The sequence below is a fragment of the Anopheles marshallii genome, chromosome 3 (genome assembly GCF_943734725.1).
Source record: "Anopheles marshallii chromosome 3, idAnoMarsDA_429_01, whole genome shotgun sequence".
In the NCBI taxonomy this organism is placed as follows: Eukaryota; Metazoa; Arthropoda; class Insecta; order Diptera; family Culicidae; genus Anopheles; species Anopheles marshallii.
In genome coordinates, this window is record NC_071327.1 from 65,415,193 (window position 1) to 65,437,126 (window position 21,934).

Below are 21,934 nucleotides of genomic sequence, written 5' to 3' on the forward strand. Positions count from 1 at the left end.
AAACTCGAACAGCAAAACACAGCATTGCGTGTGCCGTTACCTTCCCTTCCCCGTACTAAAAAAAAAAAAAACGGAAAATCCCAAAAAACAATAGTACATAGAGCGCACGGCGGAACATGAAAAGTGAACCCCGCAAGCGATTTTGCTTTATTTCACCACCCGGGCAGAGCTGGTGCTTGTTGTATTTGCCATTTTTCTGTTCGCTTGTTTCCTTTTTGGTACGGTTTGGACTTTCCAATTCTTTCATCATCCCCCCCCACCCCTCCTCCCCCCGCATATCTTGTTGCTTCACCAGAACAACACAGCACAAAAAACCAGCAACTGGAGACGTTTTAAAAGCCAATAGAGAGTGTATCACTGCGAAATAGATACGCCCTAGCTGGAAATTAAAATATAAATAATAAATTCATTGCCTTGTACGAGCTGGTTCTGATGCTGCTGCTGCCGCGGTGGTTCAGGGCCAAAAACCGATTGGCGGTATTAAGGGGTTGAACTCGTTGCTTCAGCTGCTCGAGCAACATCCCGGGTTTGGCTGGTCATGGTCGATTATACGGCAGCAGCCTAAGATGAAACACGCCTTGCGCCGGGAAGGAGCGCCAGAACCAGAACACCCAAGACGGGGCAAACGACCATGACCAGGGACGGCAACGACCTCCCTTCCCGCCTCTTCCCTCCCCCCCCTCCATCTACCACCCAGCTGGCTAAAGGGGCCAAAAAAGTGCCGCAGTACATGAAAACATTAATTTAATTCAAATAGCTTGCTTGGATGGTTTATAATGACGCCCGGAGTTGCTTAATGTTTCGGGAGAGTTTTCCCACACCCCATTCTGCATTTTCTTGCTTTTATTTTTTTTTTTTATTTCGGTGCATATATCGTGTGCACTTTTCTACAATAGGATCTTAGGGGGGGAGTGGGGGCGAAGGGGGTTAGTTTTTCACTCCTTTACCACCCCCATCCCCTCCATTCCCGGTATAGTCGTCGTGCAAACAGACGTCGAAGATAATTTTTTGTTTTTACAGCCAGCAAAACCCGGCAGGCGGCGGCCCGAAAGTTTTACGTTCTCTTTCCCTCTCTCTCTCTCGTTTTCTCTGTTTCTCTCTCGCTCTCTCTCTCTTACGTCTCTGTTCGGGTCTGTTGGTTTTGCACCACGTTCAAAGGCACGGCTCGATGGTGTATATATGCTTATAAGCTCCCGGTTTATTCCCCTACCCCCCCAGCCACCCACCCACCCACTCACCCTCTTAAAATGTCCTTCATCTCTTCACCACCGTGTTTTCCACGCCGCTCTCTTCGTGCATCGGCATGGCTTGCTATGGGTGTCACTTTAAACCGGGCAGAGTAAAGTGCCGAAAACTGCGTCACTTTTTCTTTGCAAGCGAAGCGCTGCTGGTGCCACTGCTGCATTCTGGCCAGAATTAGGCCACACCATCATCACTGCGAACACCACCCCGCGCACCGTTTTGCCTCCCTTCCCCCCCCAAACGGAGGTTCGTTTCAGTAGGGAATCGGCAAACGATGCGGTCGCACACCAACACCAGTGTGCAATCGTACTGTGAAGGTGAGGGGAGGGGAGGGAGGGGGGCGGGGGGGTAGATGGCGGGTGAGTTTCGTGACTCGGGGTTCGGGTAGGCTATTCCGCCGTCCCAGCAAAACGAAAGGGGCTAAGGAAGCACGGCAACTCTATCACATTGCTGTTGCTGTTGCTGTTGTTTGGCCACGGTTGGCTACAGATCAAATTAAACGAAAACATATAAACACACACCAAAAGCATACGCATCGTGTATGCGGGCCCCACCAAGCAAGGGAAACACGACAGGGCTCCTGACGCTCCATTTCGATCTGCTGCCTTCCCCTCCCTCAAGGCATCTGCTCTTGAGCCGCACACACTTCTGACGGCTGGAAAATTCTGTCGAACGGATTCTGTGCTAGCGCTGGCGCAACAGAGCAACGCATCCTTCACCCCACATTTTAGGCCTTCCTCTCGTTTCGCCCCTCCCTTCCCCCAGCACACCATTTAATGTTTAGGATTCGAACAGTTAGAATATAGGGACACGGCAGGATTATTTCCCACCATCATCCCATCCCCCCTTCCTCCTGTGTGGGAAGAAAGCTTTTCTCCGGATTCTAACAACTCCCCCTCCCACCCACAACGGACCGCAGGGCATGGGTCTGTTTGGACAGCAAATCAAAAACGAAACTGGAAGCGGGATACAAAAAAAAGAAGGAAACCGTTACTACAAACAACATCCCGTACCGCTGCATCAAATGGAATGGGTGGGGGGGGGGGTGATTTTTTATCTGCATACATATGCGTATACCTCCCCATTTGGACAACCCGTGAGCCGTTGGTGTCGGCGGTTCGCCGTCGCTTCTTGTGTGTTTTGCTGCTTATTTCGTTGCTGCAACTTAAACCAACCTCCGGATGGCGAATGGTGGAAGATCTTCTGGAGTAGAACGCCCCACACACACACACACACACACACACACACACACACACACACACACACACACACACACACACATACATAGAGCGTGGCTTCAGATGGTCCCGGCTTGATGGAAGAGGAATAATTTATAAAATTTTCAACCAAACAAGGCTCTCCACATCGCGACCCCCCCCCCCCCCGCCATGGATACACCATTATGAATTTTGAGGCTATTTTCCTACCCTAAACACGTCCTGGTTTTGTTTTTTTTCTTTTTGCTTTCTTTTTCGTTCACAAACCCATCTCCCAGCGAAGGAAGCGGTGGCAGCTCTGTCAGTCGGTGAAAGCATCCTCCAATGTCCGGGGCACACGCCCCCCCCTTTTCCCGTGCCACAGTGTGTGCGAATTGTGGCATAAAAAAAAGGTAGGTGTAGCGGCCCACATGAACAGCAACGCACACACCCGCACGCGGAATGAACACGGCGGGCCGATGAATAACATCCGAACGCTGGCCGTTTTGTGGCGCTTTGTTCTTTGTCTACCTTTTTGCGAGCCTCGCGAAGGCGCGCGTGTTGCGGATTGTTGTCCGTGTTGCGTGTGTCTCCTGCGTGTGCGCGCGCGCTCGTGTGTGTGTGCGGTGCGCTTTTTCCTGCTTGGGAAAAGTTTTCCCTCCCGACTGTCCCTGGGTTTTTGATGTTGTTGTTGCGTGGCCCTTTTTTTCTCTTCTCCCTAATGGGGGAAAGGGGTGGGAAGGGAAGGGGGGGGGGGGGGGTTTGTGGCAATGGAATTTCATTTGATGGAGGGGTGTGGAGGGGAGGAGGAGTTTTTCAATCTTCCATTCTTCCCTTCCCTTCTTTTCCCCTACGGTTTTGAGGGGGTTGGGTGGTTGGGTGAGGGAAAACACTCGCCGAAATGCTGGAACGGCCGGCATCCTGGCTCGCGCTACCGAGTACAGACACAATCAATACCACACAGCACGGCGCGCGCACACACACCAGCAGAGTTGTGAATGAAATGCCTCGAGCACTTCGGCAAGGACGGTGCGTGCGTGTGCTGCGATGCGAGGTATGCGCGAGAAAACGGAGCAGGTAATGGTTGCAACGGGATGACAAGAAAAAAACGACGGGAGGAGGGGGGGAGAGGGAACGTGGGTCGCACTAACGGGTGTTCGGGTATCCTCGCGGGATGGACGACCAATGCCGGAGCATGCGCGGCACAGTGGTTCGGACCGTGCTGGGCCGATTCGATGGGCCCGGGGACTGTGCATCTTTGTTCTTCTCACCCATAGATACCCGTCTCTCCCCCCCCCCCTCCTCACCCTACCCTCGTTAGCACGGCATAAAGACGAATCGGTGCCGAAGGAAGCGGGACCGAGCCCGACAGCACGCGACCGTCGGAGCAAAACGGTCGTCGTGCCTTTTGTCTGCCTGATCCTGGCACGAGCCCATCAGTTAGAGCTGTGTCCGCCTTACGGTTAGTACGATTTAGTTAGGACCCTTGTGCTTTGTGGCTATTATGGTATAGTTCCTGTACGTTTGCAAGCAAGAAAATTTGTATAATATTCCTTTAAAGTGCAACGCTAAACGTGTGCGATTTATGTTGTGTGTGTTTTCATTATGAGCCGTCATCAAGCCGTGCAGGGTTTTTAGACAGTTCAGCAAATAACTTCACACACGCAGGGCATTGGAGAGTGAGAAAAAAAAACACACACACACACACACACAAGGGAAAACATAAATTTTCCACTCACACACTCATACACTCACATACACGACTATTCGCACGAAAGCAACGCACACACATCATGGCAACCCTTGTGCTCACAAAGCGTCAGTGTGCGGACATAAAAGTCAAGTTGCACGGTGTGTAACGAACGGACAGCTCTATAAAAATTCCATAAAACCAACAAATAGAACATGAATGAACGTTGGTTGGGAGAAAAAAACCCCAAAAAACAGAGAGCAAAAAACAAGAAAACGCTACACCAATCGCAAGGATACGAATACCGCAGTTTGGCAGTGGATATACACCCAAGCAACGGTGTGCGTGTGTGTGTGTGTGACGGGTTGTGTTAGTGATTTTTCCTACAATAGCGAAAATAGCAACACCAGCAAAGGAACGGGTGTACGGAACGTGTTGATAACAGTGAGACCCGTTGTGTACCGTGTGGCCGTGCCCGTTATTAGCTCGGCGTTGTGTTGTTAATTGATGAAAAAAGGGAGGCTCGCCAAAATGCCGCAGAACACACCCCTTCCCCCCACCTCCTTCTCCTCTTCATTCTCCAGTCCGTTTTCTTTATACCATCGCCTCCCTTTGGGCCCTTTTATTTCGATCCCCCTTAGGGGCAACAAAAAAAAACTGGAACGGTCGAAGAAGTACAACAAAAAAAAACAGGGAATAACACACACACACGTAGAGCCCTGAAGTATTCGAAAGGAACAAAGGAAACGATGGCTTTTTTGTGAAATTTAATTTATGCTGATGTATGCCAAATCGGGGCGGAGAGCAAAAAAAAAAATAATGGAACGAACTACTAAGGACGTGTAAAGGTATATCCGCGAGTGGATGGCCAATGTGGTCAGGCAACACAGTGTGGTTGGTTCGCAGGACACGCGTTTCAAGCGTGAAACCCGCGCGTGTATGTGGCATTTGCAGTGGGCGACGCTGGCGACCTAACGTAGAGCACACTGGCACACACACACACACACATCCACTCACTAAAATGAAGTGGAAAACAATGAAAGAGTTGGCTGGAGCAATAACTGACCAAGTACACTTGTACAAGGATACTGTAACGAGAGACAATGAGAGAGAAGGAGTGAAACATACAGCAGACATAAGCGACACGCGACTGCCATTTGCACATTTTTTTTCTACTTATTGACATTTGAGATAAAAACACAAAAAAAAGAAAAGCAACAAGACGACAGAAAAAAAGGACAAAAGAGTAGTTTTTTTACTATTATGTTTTTTTTTTGTGCAGTATAATAGAGTGACGCTTTATACCGCTTTTTTGTTGTTGCACTTCTTTTTGTAGAATTCATTCATTCCATAATTTTGTTTTCATTCTTTTTAACGTGTCTCTTTTATAGTTTATCAAAGTTTAAAAGTTTTTCATTATCTCTTAATCAAACCCTGCATTTAAAGATGGTTAATATTATTTAAAATCTCTCTGCGACGATATTTTCCATTTACACGTGTGTATATGTGTGTGCCGTGTGTTCTATGAATGGTTGCTGTTGGAGAAATTTCTCCCAACTTTCTTGCGCATTGAAACAATTTTAGGGCTAGGCTGTCAAATTTGCCTAGTACCCCTGCAGCATCCGGTCATCGGACGAAAAAAGGCCGAGAACAAAGGAGACAAAGATTTGGTTGCTAGATTAGACAAGGTTGGTGGTGCAAGTGTGTTAGTGACTATTCGTACCGGTAAACCACCGGCATTCTTAGTGGTGCGGTTGCTTTTTAGTGCAGTTTGCGTTTCAATTTGTACACACACTAATACAATACACTTTACACAAAGGCACACTGTATTTGCTGAGCCTAAAAACCTTGCTATTGCTGAAGTAATAACAAAACACACAGAACCGCACGCGACCCCATTCATCCATCAATTACAAAAGAGGTATTACGAGGAAAATTCGTTCCTTCCAATCGTTTTCTCCAGTGTCCAATTGATCATTGATGCCGACGCGGTGCCGCAGCTAAACAGACAACAACAGGCGAACAAAAGGAAAAACGAAACAAAGTTATAACCCCCCCAACTCAACCAATCACCAAAAAACATTCTGCTAAAAAGCGTGCGTGCGTGCGTGAAGCCGAGAGAGAGAGAGAGAGAGAACCTATAAACCCAGAGGACCACAACCATATTGCATAGCAAGTAAAAGGAAGATAGTAGCTGTTTTATATTGACATTTTACAAAGAAAAGAAGTAAAAAAAACACACACACACACACATACACTCAATCGTGTGGTGGTAGTCAGCGAGTGGCAGAGAACGGGAAGGAACACAGCAGAGGAAAGAAGGCCCGAGTCCCCGACCATATCTCGGACGTACGCCGGGTTGCCAACAGACAGCTTGCCACGACAAACGCCGCTGCGCACAGCACAGCGACAGAGCGACGCGGGGCGGGCGTGATAGGCGGAGGCAGCAGCTACGAGCTCGGAATAGACGACACACAGACACATTTTGCCAAATTTATCCAGTGAATCGAAGAGCTGTCAGTGCTGGGGTACAGATACGTGCAGCCTGCAGGCACCACCATGCTGGCCATGTCGACGCTGATGATGCCGGCACCAACGATGGCGCTCGGCGCACCGCAGCTGGCGGTCGGCCCGCACCAGAAGCCACCGGAAGCGAAGCTGCTCGCCATCCATCCGGCACACACGCAAACGCAAACCACTCCTCAGCATCAGCTGCAGGCGCAACAGCAGCAGCAGCAGCAGCAGGCGCAACAGCAGCAGCAACAGCATCAGCAGCAACTTCAGCAGCTGTCTGCAATAAAGCAAGGTAAGGTAAACGACAGATCGAACCACATACAGCAAACTGACTCTTTGCCAGTCTCGTGTGAGATGAGCGCCCCGAATGGAAGGATGTGATTAGGAGGTATTCGCAGAACTCCGGGAAGGTGGATAAGATATACTTTGCAGCAATTGGCGTTTTGGGTGCGTACACACGCGACTTCCCCCGGGGTGGGAGTCCGAGGTGTTCGCACAGTTTAATGATTCAGTAAATAAACTTACATTTTATTTATGATCCCGGACAACGGCACATACCGGGAGGGGTCGTTGCCGGTGCGCTCGCTCTCTCGCTCGTGTGGTGTGGGATACGCATTGCAGTATTTACAACCGATAAACCTATGTACAAGCAAAGCAGCAGCAACGGCGGACGTGTGTGGAGTCGCGCCGTCCGGACACCGACGAGGCGCATTTGTCGTGCTCCAACATTTCCGTTCGAGTGTGACCGATCTTGCCGCGCTGGGAGGCACCCATGGAGGCTTGGCTAGTGGCACACGGCACATCATTATTGCCAATGGTGGTGTTGTGGTGTGCCACTTTCCATTGGCTTTTTTTTTCTCTCTCGCAACTCCTCTTCATCGTGTGGTTTATGTGCGTGTCAATCGGTCAGTGTGATTCCCCGCTCGGGTTGGGTAGTGGATGTCATCCGCAAAAAAAATGACACGATGTACTGATGTTCTTCTCTGCCTCCTTCTTGTCTACATCTTCTTGGTGGTGTGCACTGTATCCTCAGGAGGTCTTGCGTTTTTCGTCTCTGATGTAGTCAAAGCCTTCTATGACTAGTTTACGTACCTACTAATCATGCTTCGCGGTCTTGCCCTGTTGTAGGAGTCGTCAGCCATTTTTTATCCAAGGCTTTCTCTGGCGGACGGATCAACGCCATCACTCCATCTCAATTCCATGTGGACGACCTAGAAGGACCTCACGGGGTGAGTCGTCCGGAGTCATTCTCATGACGTGACCAGCCCACTGGAGCTTGGCGAGTCTAATCCGCTGGTCGACAGTAGGTTCGCCGTACAGCTCGCCGTAGAGCTCGTCATTCCAGCGACACCTCTGTTGCCCTTCTGTCCGTGCCTCCTCTGTCCATGTGGAAGACCTAAAAGGAATTCACGGGTTGAGTCGTCATTCACGGGGCCAAAAACCATTCTTAGCATCTTCCTTCTCGAACGAGTATAAGAGGGTTTTCCGTCAGTTTTGGACAAAAGTGCATGTCTCGGAGGCGTATGTGAGTACTGTACTGGGGCTTTATATAAGCTCTATATCGAGTCCCTGCTTCGTTCGTCGTGGTAGGGGTGTTTGGAATTCTTTTCACTAGTTTTACTCACCCGAATATTGCTCGATATTCACATTTCTTGAGGTCGGAAAAATTTCTTCTTGATGGGATTTTGGACCACCCCGGCCGTGTAAGAATACTGATACGATACCACTGGTCCATTGTGGCCTACTATGTGAGCAGTGTTAATAGTTGCTAAAATGCTTAATTGTAAGCGAAGTAAAATCATCCTACAGTCGCAATCAATTTACTAATCTTAAATCACCAATCGTACATTTCCGATGGTTTACACATGTAATCCAGCATTCTTATGAAGCATCTAGCATTTTTATCAAACTTTTTTCCTTTCCTTTCCAGAGCATTACCACATATTCGTGGGTGATTTGAGCCCGGAAATTGAAACGCAAACACTGAAGGAAGCGTTCGCCCCGTTCGGAGACATATCGTAAGTATATGCGCACAGGTCCACCCAAGGCCATTATCCTTTCTTCTTACTCAAGGCAATGGCACGAGCAATTGAATCCCGTACTTCTTTTACTTACTCATTTAGCGTGAATGTTAGGTTAGGCATTTTTGCGGTGACTTTTTTTTCCTCTCTCTCTCAGTTGTTATCTAGCTCAGTGCTCCAAACGCGTTCCATAAAAGCGTGAGCAATTAGTTTTAAACTTTTTGTTTTTTTCTCTGTTCGTTTCATTTGTTTGTTCGTGACAAAATGGCGGTCGGGCCTCCGTGGCACATCAAACAGACTCGCTTGGGTTGAACGGGGGGAACGAGGTCTCGCCAGTCTTTGGAGCCCGGGACAGCTTCATTAAGATGCTGACGTTCCTTCCGCACACGGCTCCAACCGAGAGTGCTCTCGGGGGAAGTTCATCGTTTGTTTGTGTTTTTTTTTTGTTTTAGAATAAGAAAGTTTGTTTACTTGAACAGAAGTATCGTTTTCTTTTTTGGGGGTTTCTTCTACGCTTTAGACATAAACCGTACCCATTTCGCCAATAATAATGTACCGTGTTGTACTGTTTTCTGCTTCAAATATGAGTTTGATTTAGAATTTTATCTCACCCACTCTCTCTTTTTCCTGCTCCATTCGGGAGCATGTACACGTGTTTATTTTTTTCGATATGAATCTTCTTTCGTTTCGATTTGTTTTTTCTTGTACTTTCAACTTTACAACGATACCTTCATCCATGTTTTTAGCTTCGTACATAATTCTTATATCAAATCAATAATCTGTAGGCTTTAGGCGTTTTTGTTCATTGTATTAACTGTTTGTTTTCTACCGAACCTAATGAATAATTTACCAACATGCAACTTATATATATATATGCATATATATACATCTACGGCATCCAATTTGTGTATATATGTATGTATACTTATTCATATATATATATACATAAATTTACCAAGCTTTCTTCCTCGTTGTATTCGTCGTGCTGTTTGATGGTTTGTTTTACCTTTTAGGCAAATAATAACCGGCTAAGCTCGGTGGGTGCAGCTTTCAAGCGAAACCCGCCCCCCCCCACTTTCATAAGCACTGCTTCTAGAAGTATGGTGTGTTTTGTTTCCCAGTGTTAGCGAATATACCTATACATTTACACATATATATATTTATATAAACATTTCCATATTTTAACAAAACCTATATCTAAAGGCGCCGTTTAACAAAAAAAAACGTGTACTAGTGTACTTTTCCTACCTCTGTATGTTGTTTCGTTCTTCAGTTTTCGATGTAAAATATGTTTGGATGTGGTTTTTGTTTTGGTTTTTTGTTTTTTTTTCCGTTCCTTTCGTGCGTTCTTGCCACCTTTTATCGCCGATCTACAACTGCTACAATAGACTGCGATAATAGACTGCAGTTTATACTTTAGACCCCAAGAATTCCCACCCCCCCCACCTCATTTTCATATTTTATGCCACCTTCCCCTCATAGTGTGTGCAATGAACAATTTTTTTTTTCTTCAAATCTCCTACTGTACGTATTTATATACTAATAGTCAGCTTTTCCTGTTTTTCGTTTTTAATTCCCGTACACTCTAAATATGTCGAATAATGTTTGTGTTAGCGCGTTTTTAGGCTCTATGTTGCTCTTGGTCAGCCTAGTTGTGCTCGATAGTGTCTATCCTCACCCTTGGATCCTACTCCCGATGCAATAAAGTTCCAGTTTTGACAACCCCCCCCCCACCCCCAGCATTGACAAATGTGTGGAGCTGCAAAAAAAAGCTCGGAATTGTGGGAACAGTACTGGGCAGCTGGGCAGCTCATATGTACTGTCGACCCCCACACTGTGCCTCCATAGTTCGCCGTCATCACGCGTGGTTTGTCGCACTCGTACAACGCATGCTCGCCCGGCGAGCCCATGCCCAATGCAAAACCGGTGGTGTTGGTTTGTTTTTGTTTCACCATTACGCCCCTCGCCCCCCCCCCCCCCCTCACCTCCCCTTTACCGTTTTTGCTCCAATGCACTGAGGGGTTTTCTGTCTCTCCACACCCATAAAAGCGTTTTCTCGCTATGATTGCTCATTTGTTTCGTTAAATTTTTCGGAACATCCTCAGAGCAATGATGTTGCTGGTGGCGTTATGCAGACACGCCACGTTTACGTGGGCTTAAACTCCGTGTACGTGGGCTTTAACTCTGTGTGAGCGTGTACCTTTCGGCGAACCAAGTATGTTCCACACGCTAGAAACACTGCATTAGGTTCGAATTTTAAGAGTTACAAGCACACAACAAGATGAATTTAGCAAAACACAAATCGAAATGACAAATAAAAACTCGCGATTTTTTGCGCGGGGACCGCCAAAAGCCGTCAACTGTGCTTGCGCCTTTATAAACTTCACAAAACAAAACCAAAAAAAAAACAACAAAATCTTCCAATCTATTCTCGTGTTTGCATAAATAACTCACACCCAACCCCCCCTTTTTTATAGTGATTGTCGCGTTGTTAGGGATCCTCAAACATTAAAATCGAAAGGATACGGATTTGTTTCGTTCGTAAAGAAAACGGTAAGTAATGTTCCAATCTTTCTAATATCTAAACTTAAAAAAAAAAAAACAAAAAAGGACAAATTCTAAAGGAAGCTAAAACACTTAAACGGCAGCTAGTCAAACGCACTACTGGCGATTGTGAAAGCAAATCAGGAAAATTAGTTTTGTAAAAGTGGGCAACAAACTTGATTAGTAGGTTGAGGACGTCGAGAAATATGTTGAAGATGGGAATAGAGAACAAAAACATATAAAAAATGACACACAAGAAGACAAATAATCACATCACAAAGTTAGAACTGTATAAAGCAAACATATAAGCGTTCCGAACAGATTTGCAAACACTTTTGCCATGCATAATATCTACAAAAAACATTGAATCAATACTAAAACGAAGGATTATAAATTAAAAAAAAAAGCTACAACTGCTACAATTTGGAAAATTTGAAGAGAAACAAAACAGTTGATACAAGATAAGAAAAATAGAACAGCAAACAATCACAAACCAAGCAAAATGATGAGAAGATTGTATCAGTTAAAACCCAAACCAACCACTAACCAATTCTAGGAAGCGGAAAATGCAATTGCGGCTATGAATGGGCAATGGCTTGGTTCGAGGAGTATTCGAACAAATTGGGCAACTAGGAAACCGCCGGCTAGCAAAAACGAAAGTAAGTATCCCGTACGCACGAACGAACTGCATCTTCGAACTGCAATTGTTTTTTTTTTTTTATATATCCTTAGTGTGTAAGCAACCAAAACAAACCAAAAAACAAAACAAAGCAAACGCAGAGAGAGAGAGAGAGAACGAGAAAGAGAGTGCGAAAGAGAGTTTGTGATCTTGCCTCTTTTGCGTACATTATGATTGTGATTTGATTATTTATTTTGGCCTATTTTTTCTATGTTATTAATTTTCTTTTGTGTTTTCTAATGGTATTTGGCCTTTTTGCGATGGCAAATGGAACAGTTGGAAATAGGTTTATTATGTTTTTGGTTTGTTCGTTAGTACTTCGCGCGCAACGGTTTTCTGTGGTTCGATACAAAAACAAAGGTGTCAAAAATACTGTTTACACAACGCCGACTAGCACGAACGTTTTCCGATCCGATCAGCATTTGCGCAAAGCAGGCGGGAATGAAAAGAACGATGCCTGTAGGGTACTAGGCAGCTAACAAAATGATCTAGTCGTCCATGGGCGACGGGTTTTTGGGACAGAAAGGCACAATGATCGAGCCACACTCGATAGGGCAAAACCAACCGAAATTAATGCATGTTTTTTTTTTGTTTTGTTAAATAACCGAACGTTAAATGGGGTTTTGTGTAGTTTTTTTCCGGTTCTTTCATTCTTTTTTCACCAAATGTTGTGGGCCTCCGTCGTTTCTCCGGTTTCCCCCCTGCTAGGGCCGTGAAGTTTTTGCGAGGTATTTGCATTTGTTTCGTGTGCGTTTTAATTTACTGTCGATTTTTGTTTAGTTTATTCGTTTAACTCTTCCATAAACGACTCCCCCGCCCCCCCCCCCTCCTCCCTTTCCATTCTTCCAGCCCCATTCCTCACTACACCGCCCCCGCGGAAGATGGGTTCTCTTGCGAATGTGCTATCCCCCTTTTTTGGCGCGTGGATGCAGCTACGAAAGCAAAAAAGCTCTTTGTGAAAGCCCTCTGTTTTGGCAGACAGACACATATTCGTGTGGCACACGACTCATTCGACAATCCACGAAAGCGAACGATCAAATGTCCCGGCCTTCCTTGATCTTTGTTTTTGTTTTTACCACCATGATAACACCACACGATGATGATGCTGATGATGATGATAATAATGATTATTATAACCCTTTTACCCTTTATTACAAAAAAAAATAATAACAAAACAAACAAAACAAAACGGAAACTAATTCTTCAACTTATCTGTATAACCCACGCCTATTGCAGTAGAGCTTTAAGCTTGAATTGAACCCAACACAAACATTCACAAATAAAAAAAAAAACTGTAGACCTATTAACCTGCGTGCGGCCAGAAACATATGCTTTATGTAAGTTCACGGTGCATGTACCGCATAAAAATTTAAAAAAAATCTATATACATTTACCACTACTATTTCTTTTCCCGATTCTTTTCCAAACCTCTTAGTTTTTACATAATATCGATATCTTGTTTTTACTTTACTACCAGCTACTCTCCTACTCTAATACACACATTCTTTCACTTTCTACTATTCTACCTACCGCCCCACACTTCATTCGCCTTTTCGTTTTACTCTCGTTTCATTTACGTTGTTTTGTTTCTCTGTTGTTGTTTTCTGTTTTAATTTAAATTATGCCTCATTTATGAATGCTGGCTTTTACGTATTTTTACTTGTTTTCTTTTTCTTCTCTTCATGCGACTTTTCTCCTTTTTTTTCTTTTTCACTTGTTCCGGTGCGTCATTCTTGCTTTTATTTTTATGTCATTTCCTTTTCGTTTATCATGTTTGGATATTAATGTATATATATTCTCGTGAATCTGTTACTACCTCAGTTTGTTAGTTCGTTTGCTAACTGTTTGTGAAAGATTTATGCATTTTTCCATACTTTTTCTTCATTAGTATTATTCATTCTTCATCCTTCTGTCCCTATTGCTATTAACAAACCATCTTAACACACACACACCCACACACCCTCATATGTCTACATGCACGCACAAACAAACACAAAAACACGCGTTTTCTTCATCTACACACACACACACACAAAACACGCAAAACTGTGACACGAAAAAAAAACCCTCCAAAGAGCAGACAGAGTGCAGTGTCAATAGTTGGTACTGGGTAGAATCTCATTAGCAGATTTTGCCCCCCTGTGTACATATTGTTTTCGTTTTTCGATCTTCGAGCGATGTGTATAGCCTTGTAATGCTGTAAAACATTCCGTATATATTCCTTCTGGGTTTTTTGTTTGTTGTTTTGTTCCGATACAATTTTCGTTACCAATTATTCGTCAATAACTACTACTCTCTAGTTCGATATATCAACCACAAATATGAGTGTTGTATATTCTCATTTTGTTTTTTTTTTCTGTTTGTTTGTTTTTATTTGTTCTTTTGTTTTCTTCAAACTATTACGTACTCTGTAGATTGTTTATTCGATTCGCATGCATGATCAATGTCCAAAATAAATTCAAAGCAAAAAAACAAAAAGCAGATCTACGTACCGATATCTAACACGATGGGCCGTGTTCAGTACCGCTGTGTCCGTCCGTTTGCCCGGGCTTTCTGCAGGCCGGAATGTTCGTCGAACGGTTCCCAAACATTTGTCCGCCGTTCCGCATAACCATTTGGAAGTCACTGTTTTCTTGTCCTGGTGTGCAACAAAGCAAGTAATTTTTCCACGTGCCTAGCTTCAGAACCGGCCAAACCATTTCTGTTTCTGTTAGCTGTTTTGGTTTGTTTTTGTTTATTTCCTAACCTCCCCCCCCTCCCCCCTCCCACCAACAATTGTTACTATCACTGCTACCGCTAATGCTAATGTTACTACTATTCACTACTGCTCAGTGCGCGTTGTGTGACCGGTGTTGTGTAGTAGCGTTTGTTCCGAACGGATTGTTATTCTTTTTTTTTCATTGTATACGGTGTGTCGTACTACTTTAGAGTGCTTACTGTGCTTTTCTGTTTTGATTTTTAACGCAACTGATTGTCACTCCCTGGTCAATTTCGTTTTCCAAGGGGGGAGGGAAGGAGAGAGGCAGGGGAAGTGACTTCGTCGGACCAGTGCGGCTAAGTTGGTGCGCGTAGTGGAAGCGTTCTAGGTGTGCATCTTCCAAAACTTCTGCTTGCACATTTGCTCCTTTCCCCCCCTTTAATGCTACGCTAGTCAGAGAGACCAACATGGACTCCACTCAGCTGACCCCAGCTGACTGTGTGGCGTGTGTACTAAAAGCGAGTTGGTTGAAACTGCAACGCAAGAAAGCGAACACAAAACTCAGCAACACTATATTGCCCAATCGGAGCTACCCAAACAGAGAGAAAGAGAGAGAGAAAGAGAGAGGGAGCTTGCTTCATCGACACCCGGGAGCTCTGTGCCGCGAATAGGAAAACAAAGGGCAACTATTCGATGTTTTTTTTTCTAAATGCTTCAGGACAAAAAACCACCACCGAACCACACAACCAGCTTCCAAAGTAAATCTTAATTCCCTGTGAAGCCACGACAAAAGCGCAAGATAACAAAGTAAACAAAGAAACGCCATTATTGCCTTGTACTGCTGGCAGTGGGTTGTGGATCAGGTGGATCGAGACTTCGACACGCGGAAACAAAAAGTTGAACTTAAAAAAAAAAAATAATAATAATAATATGCCCCATTATCACACAACAAAAGTATTTGAATGTGTTTGGTGAAACGTTAGCTGACCTAGTTTCTAACAGTATTTTTCTACCAATTTTCTTTAACTCCCTAACATTACAAGCTTATTAAATATTAGTACTATACTTCTTCGAAATTTTATTAATAATACTTCATATGTATAGTTTTATACCCTTTTTTATTATTAATAACCTCATTATATGCATATATCAATATATATATATAAATAATATACTTTACCAATACGTCCCTCCAATATATTCGTGCGATATACTTTTGCTGATTGGTTTTGTAACAACTTACATTCAAACTCACATGCACACACCACTCCTTGCGTCAAATGCTATATAGAAAGGAAACAGAAAAGAAACCCCAAAAACAACAATAACAATTATATATATACCACCGAAGAATGATGGATGCCGTGTGCCGCCCGTACCCGGCAATTACTTACCGTAGAATGGCTTTCGATGTCTTTTTACTAGCATTTTCTTTCATTCTTACTCGTTTGTTTTTGCCACTAAGCTTTGGAATGGGTGTGTGTGGGTAGTGGCTGTCTGCAAAGTAATACTAATACTACTACTACTACTATTACTACTACTAGCTGTCAATACGTTTTTAGTGCGTTGGATATATGTAAACACGGATCGTGCGTTGGGCAGCAGTTTGAGTTGGTGCGTCGTACAGCGAGGATCGGGGAAAAGTTTCCCACACAAGCTAGTGATGTGCATACTGTGTAAGAACGAATGCGTGAGTTGGGTCTTAGTGATTTGCGTGCCACTACGTGCGGATTTATGGTAGGTGATTTAATGGTGGCCACCGTAAAGAATTTAATCGCTCCATAACTAACTTTTATCGAGCTCATGAGTTACATCTAAATTTAGCTACGTTCTAATCACACGTCGCTACTATTGGATCACCTGCCACTAAGATCGAAGCACACGTCACCATCATCGAATCGCAATCGCAACTATGTACGAATTTTGACAGCTCAAGCGGAATACATTAATCCCACACTGGTTCGCGGACCAATTCGTGAGATCGTATTACGGCTTGATCCGAACCACTTCGGATCGCCTAATTGTTTCTCTTTGCAAATCGAACTTTGCTTGGATAGTCTGCGAACTTCACTCACCGTTTTTTTCGAGTTTCAAGTTCGATGTGTGTGCTACTAGGCGAAGAGTTGATCTTTCGTTTAAACCCCTCTTTCTCTCGTTCTATCTCTATCTCGCAGTTCGATAAATCCCTACGAGCAATGGATGTCATCCTTTCTCGCTATCTTTAACTAGCAATCAAACCTACCATGCATGGTTTAGCTAGATATTTAGTTCGCCGGTCTTGAAATGTATTTCTTGTCCTATGAAGGCTAAAAACGTAAATCCGCTGGCCCGATATGATGTTAGCGACAAGTTCATTAGCTTTTTCGCTGGGATTTTGGCCTCGGGCTGAGTTCGTTGACGGTGACACAAGTTCGCAAACAGTTCCCATCTGTTATGCGGGATTGAGGTAACCCAAGGTCGCTAGAGCAAGCACGATACGTGGAGAGAAACAGTAAGGATGGTACTCCATCCCAGTAAGCGCGGCTCAACCCGCACATCACTAGTTCACGATCAGCACGACTTCATACACTGTTCCACCATTCCAGCTGCTGGTCTACGCGCATTTCCGTGCCCGGACACAACTACTCGCACAGCCTTCAGTAAAGCGTAGTATATATACATATTTGTTTAAAAAAAAATTACGTCCTTCCTTTCAGACGATCTGTGTTTTGTTCGGTTTTTTGTCGGGCATCTTAGTGCTGTGTATGTTGTTTGTATCATATAAATATATACAATATTCGTTTCACTACTTTACTTAGCATTGGCTGCAAGGGATGCTGTGTGTGGATTTTGCATTTTTTTTATAATCATTATTCCGAATCAAATCCAAAGTACTATTTTCTCTCTAGTTTGTTTTTTTTTTCAACCATGTGAGCGCTCGAATGTAAAACGCACACACACACACAAGTTTAATTCCATTTGGTTTTTCTTTTAATGTCAAATTATCACATACATACACAACTATCAAGCGCAGGAATGTGCGCCACCTTACGGTCGATGTTAACGATTGTCTTTTCTACCCGTGCCACAACCCTACCAACCCGACAACCTTCCCACCACCACCACCATCACCTGCCGCTTCCTCGTGCTCCATGCTTATCCCCCCGCCCACCTTCCCGCGTGCCATTTCAGTCAACGCAAAGCCGCTGACATTTGATGAAGTGTACAATCAAAGTAGCCCGACCAACTGCACCGTCTACTGTGGTGGCATCGGTGGCACTTTGGCTGGCGGTTTGAATGAAGACATTTTGCAGAAAACGTTCTCCCCGTTCGGTACCATACAGGAAATACGGGTGTTCAAGGACAAAGGCTATGCGTTCGTAAGGTATGTAGTTGGGCGGAACGTGTGTAGACATGCTGCTGACCAAGTTCACTTTTCAGATTCTCGACCAAAGAGGCTGCCACGCATGCGATTGTTGCCGTGCACAACTCGGAGATCAACTCGCAGACGGTCAAGTGTTCGTGGGGCAAGGAAAGTGGCGACCCGAACAATGCGCCCTCGTTGGCTAGCCAGGCCCTCAGCCAGACTGGGTTTCCGTTTAATACCGCCTACGGGCAGCAAGTAGCCGGCTACTGGTATCCGCCGGCACCGGCATACCCGGCAACACCAGCACCGGCGGCCACACCGCTACAGGGCCAATTTCTGCAGGGCATGCAGGGTTATACGTACGGTCAGTTTGCCGGCTATCAGCAGGGTTACATGGGGTAAGGTTATCGCGTCACGAATTCGTCCATCCGTGTGTAACATTATTCCATTTCGCTTTTTTTTTCAGCATGGGCATGCAGATTCCCGGTGCCTGGCCTGCTGTACCAGCGCAGGCGCAGCTACCTACTGCGGCCCAGCAAATTACGGCCCAGAGCGTTGGCGGTGCATTGCCCCAAACTGCCGGGGTCGTCGCGTACCCGATGCAACAGTTCCAGGTGAGCACACCTACAAATGTAGCACACCACTGCTAGCACTGACGCACACTGGCCAAGCACTCTTGCTCAATCTCCACCCAAATGTACCATTCGCAGCCGGGCTTGTTGCACCAAGTGTTGCACGCTAAAACTGTCTAGAAAGCTTTTCCGGGCGAATCCACCCGCGACTCCGACTCTCGCCTCTTAACGCCGTCCTTCCTCTAGTTACATCGCAGCTGCACAGTGCGCAGTTCCGGGTACTTTGTGTTCTGTTCGTCATATTTCGTTTTTTGTTTGTTACTATCATTCAAAACGTTTACCATTGCTTTACACACATGTTCGAACTTCACAGCCGCACAGCGTTAAATGGCACACAGTGTACACGTTATCACGCGTTATTACATTTCGTTTTCTACGATGCGATTTGTCCGCGATTCCCGCGAAACTTCCCTGCCATCATAGCTTAAATTGATAAAATCCTAAGTGCTAAGTTAATAATTTGTTGAGACGTTCCTGGAAGCAACAAGTCTTTTCTGCGATAGAAATAACGTATGCATTAAAAATTGGGTAGATTTCGAATCGTGATTTAAAACTAACAATTGTATTACGATACTGTTGGGTCTCCTTGAATCTGATGTTTAACTAGACTATTAGTAGAATTCCTCAACATTTGGCTAAAGTGCTATTTGCCACCTGGCCTGAACGGAAGCAAAGATCATCGAAAATATTAATTGTAGCCTGCGATTCAGCTTTTTGGTGACTGGTGTTTCCGATTTGGACCTTTTGAGACATCACTAGAGAAGATCCTTGAGGTTATGAATGGTCTAATGGCTCTTTGGTGAAGTATTTATCTTCCTAAATGATTTCTTGGCTTGAAGGGCCAAGGCTATATCCCAAATCACCTCAAACTCTAAGAGATAAAATCATTCTTTTTTGCTAATCGTTGATCACACCTTCGTTGAGAACATGGTGTTTTGAAGTCGTCAATGTTTATTTTCTTTTTGGAGACCTTTTCTACAGTCTAAGGAAACTTCTCTACTCAAAACACCTTTCGCGACGAACGAGACTATGAGACTATAATTTATATAGTTCCATTACTCACATACGCCTCTGCGACATGGACTTCCATTTCCAAACTGACGAAATGCTCATAACCGCGTTCGAGAGGAAGATTCTTAGGAAGAAGGATGTTTGGCTCCGTATGTGTGGAAGGACAATGAAGGAGCCAGTACAATGACGAGCTCGACGTGCTGTACAGCGAATTTACTGTCGTACAGTGGATTGGAATTGCCAGGCTCTGGGTGAGTTGGTCACATCATGAGAGTGATACCGGACGACGCAGCCCGTAAAATCCTTTTAGGATGTCCACATAGACAGAGGAGGCGTGGCAGGCCCAAATTGAGATTTAGTGATGGCTTTGATGCGTCCGGCATAAAGGCAGGGATAATGGATTGGCTGACGACGAGGATCGACCGTCAGCTGTTTAGAGAACTCTTACAGGAGGCAAAGACCGGGAATCGGTCGTAGCGCCTGATAAGTAGTAAATAAGAAGGACTTTTAAGTACTTTTAAAACTTTAGTACACGCATATATTAGCCATGCAGAGTCAACTTTGGCATAGCAATATCCATCATGTTCAAGTATTTCTACAATGAATAATTTGCTCAATTTTCTCCAACTTCTTTGGAGATCAATAAGGAGTTTTACTCTCACCTTTCGGCTTTGTTTTCTACAGCACTTTATGTTCTCGTATGTCATTGATTGACCGTAGATAGGCGTAATGTTTTAAGATCTGGCCTTTCTCCAGGAGTAAGATATCTGTAGAATGGCTGTTGTCTGTGCACAAAAGCTAATGAAAATTAACATGCCACTGCCACCTATGTGGCAGAGAACTCATACAGCAAATCGCTGAACTCTGTCCATTTTTAATGCATTCGTTAGCGGTAGCTTCATTGATTTCTCAGTACAGCAGAACTGAATTAACTACCCCAAGCTCTAGGGAGTTTCTAGTGCCAAAAGGACGAAAAATAAAACTGTGTACTACAGCCTTCCAAAACGCATGATTGTCCAATGAAACACCACCCATTACCACACATCTCGTTTGTGAACAAAAACCCACTGCATCTAACTAACACATTCAACCAACCGAACCGTTTTAATATATTCCATTTTTCCTCCTACCTACATTTCAGTTAGCTGAAGACGAATGGTTAGCGCCAAGTCTTCTAGTGTAGCTTCCCTGATGGCCATCACTGTGCGGCTGTGTCTCACAGCGTAATTAGAGTGCAGAGTATTTGAAGATTTTTGACACAGAAAAAAAAAACCCCGAACCCCAAAAACACAAATCAGCCTGTTCATCTGACTATGTAACACTCACACACACACACACGACAGACAGTAGCGCGAATACGATTCGGTGGTACAAAACGCAAGCAAAAGAAACAAAATGTGAAGCATCTACTACTGCACAAACGTGCGGCCCTGCACCGCATGGTTGTGATGAACTAGCAAATGAAACGACGTGAGACCAGAACAACAAACAAACGAAGAAAAAAATAAATAAAACAAAGTAAAAAGTACAGCAAAAAAACGAAAAAACGAAAAAATGAAACCAAAAAAAAAAACAAGTAACTGATAACTATGACGAAGAAATGGTGCAGAAATAGTTAAAGAACGTGACAGGAAGAACAGGCAAATGGTGTGCAGTGGAGAAATTTGTAGGCTACCCGGTCGGTAGTCTCTGACAGCGTCATCACTTAATCCAATCATCACGTCAATAATAACTGTGGCACACACAGCCCAGAACAACACATTACCAGGACACGAGGGCGAGGCATGTGAATGGACGGATGACGGCGCGAGGCACATACACGCAGAGAGCGAGGGCACTAAAATTTTACTCCTGATATTTTTCATGATAGATAGTACTCATTAAATGGAAAACCGAACCACACTGTACGCCTCTCGGCACACCCCACACGTGCGAGAGGGGGGGTGCGGGTGCGGTGTGAAGTGGCATTTACATGGCGAAACTGATTTTTACAGCCAGGAAGTGCAACGCAGCACCCAAACGGTGAAGAGTGAAAAAGATAAAACCCGATATAGAAAAGCGTTCCGTACGGCTTCGCATTCAGAAGCTACAGTGTGTCTGTGTGTGGCACCACGAAACGTCTCTTTATCGCAGGTGTTCACCCCCGGGAAGGCAACGTGCAGGCAGACATGAAATAGTAGAGTAGATTGAGCGAGAACAGCCTGCTGTACAGAGCAGCCTGGCAGGGTGTAGTAGAACAACGCACGTTGTGAAAACAATAATGATTCGTCCAACAAACGTTAAACTGACCGGTGTAAAGACATGACCATTTGAGGAAAAACAAAAGCTAAGAAGATTATTGCAAACGGGCGGCTGATGAAC

General features: G+C 44.7%; 1 protein-coding gene across 1 annotated transcript; it reads left to right on the plus strand.

The window, feature by feature from the left end:
• The first annotated feature begins 6,643 nt into the window (after window positions 1-6,643).
• LOC128715147 (nucleolysin TIAR) lies at window positions 6,644-20,756 on the plus strand. The gene is made up of 8 exons (XM_053810027.1): window positions 6,644-6,934; window positions 8,573-8,660; window positions 11,141-11,216; window positions 11,764-11,866; window positions 17,756-17,948; window positions 18,005-18,328; window positions 18,397-18,562; window positions 20,715-20,756. The coding sequence occupies exons 1-8, from the start codon at window positions 6,688-6,690 to the stop codon at window positions 20,754-20,756; spliced, it is 1,239 nt and encodes a 412-aa protein (XP_053666002.1). The 5' UTR covers window positions 6,644-6,687.
• The last annotated feature ends 1,178 nt before the right edge of the window (window positions 20,757-21,934 follow it).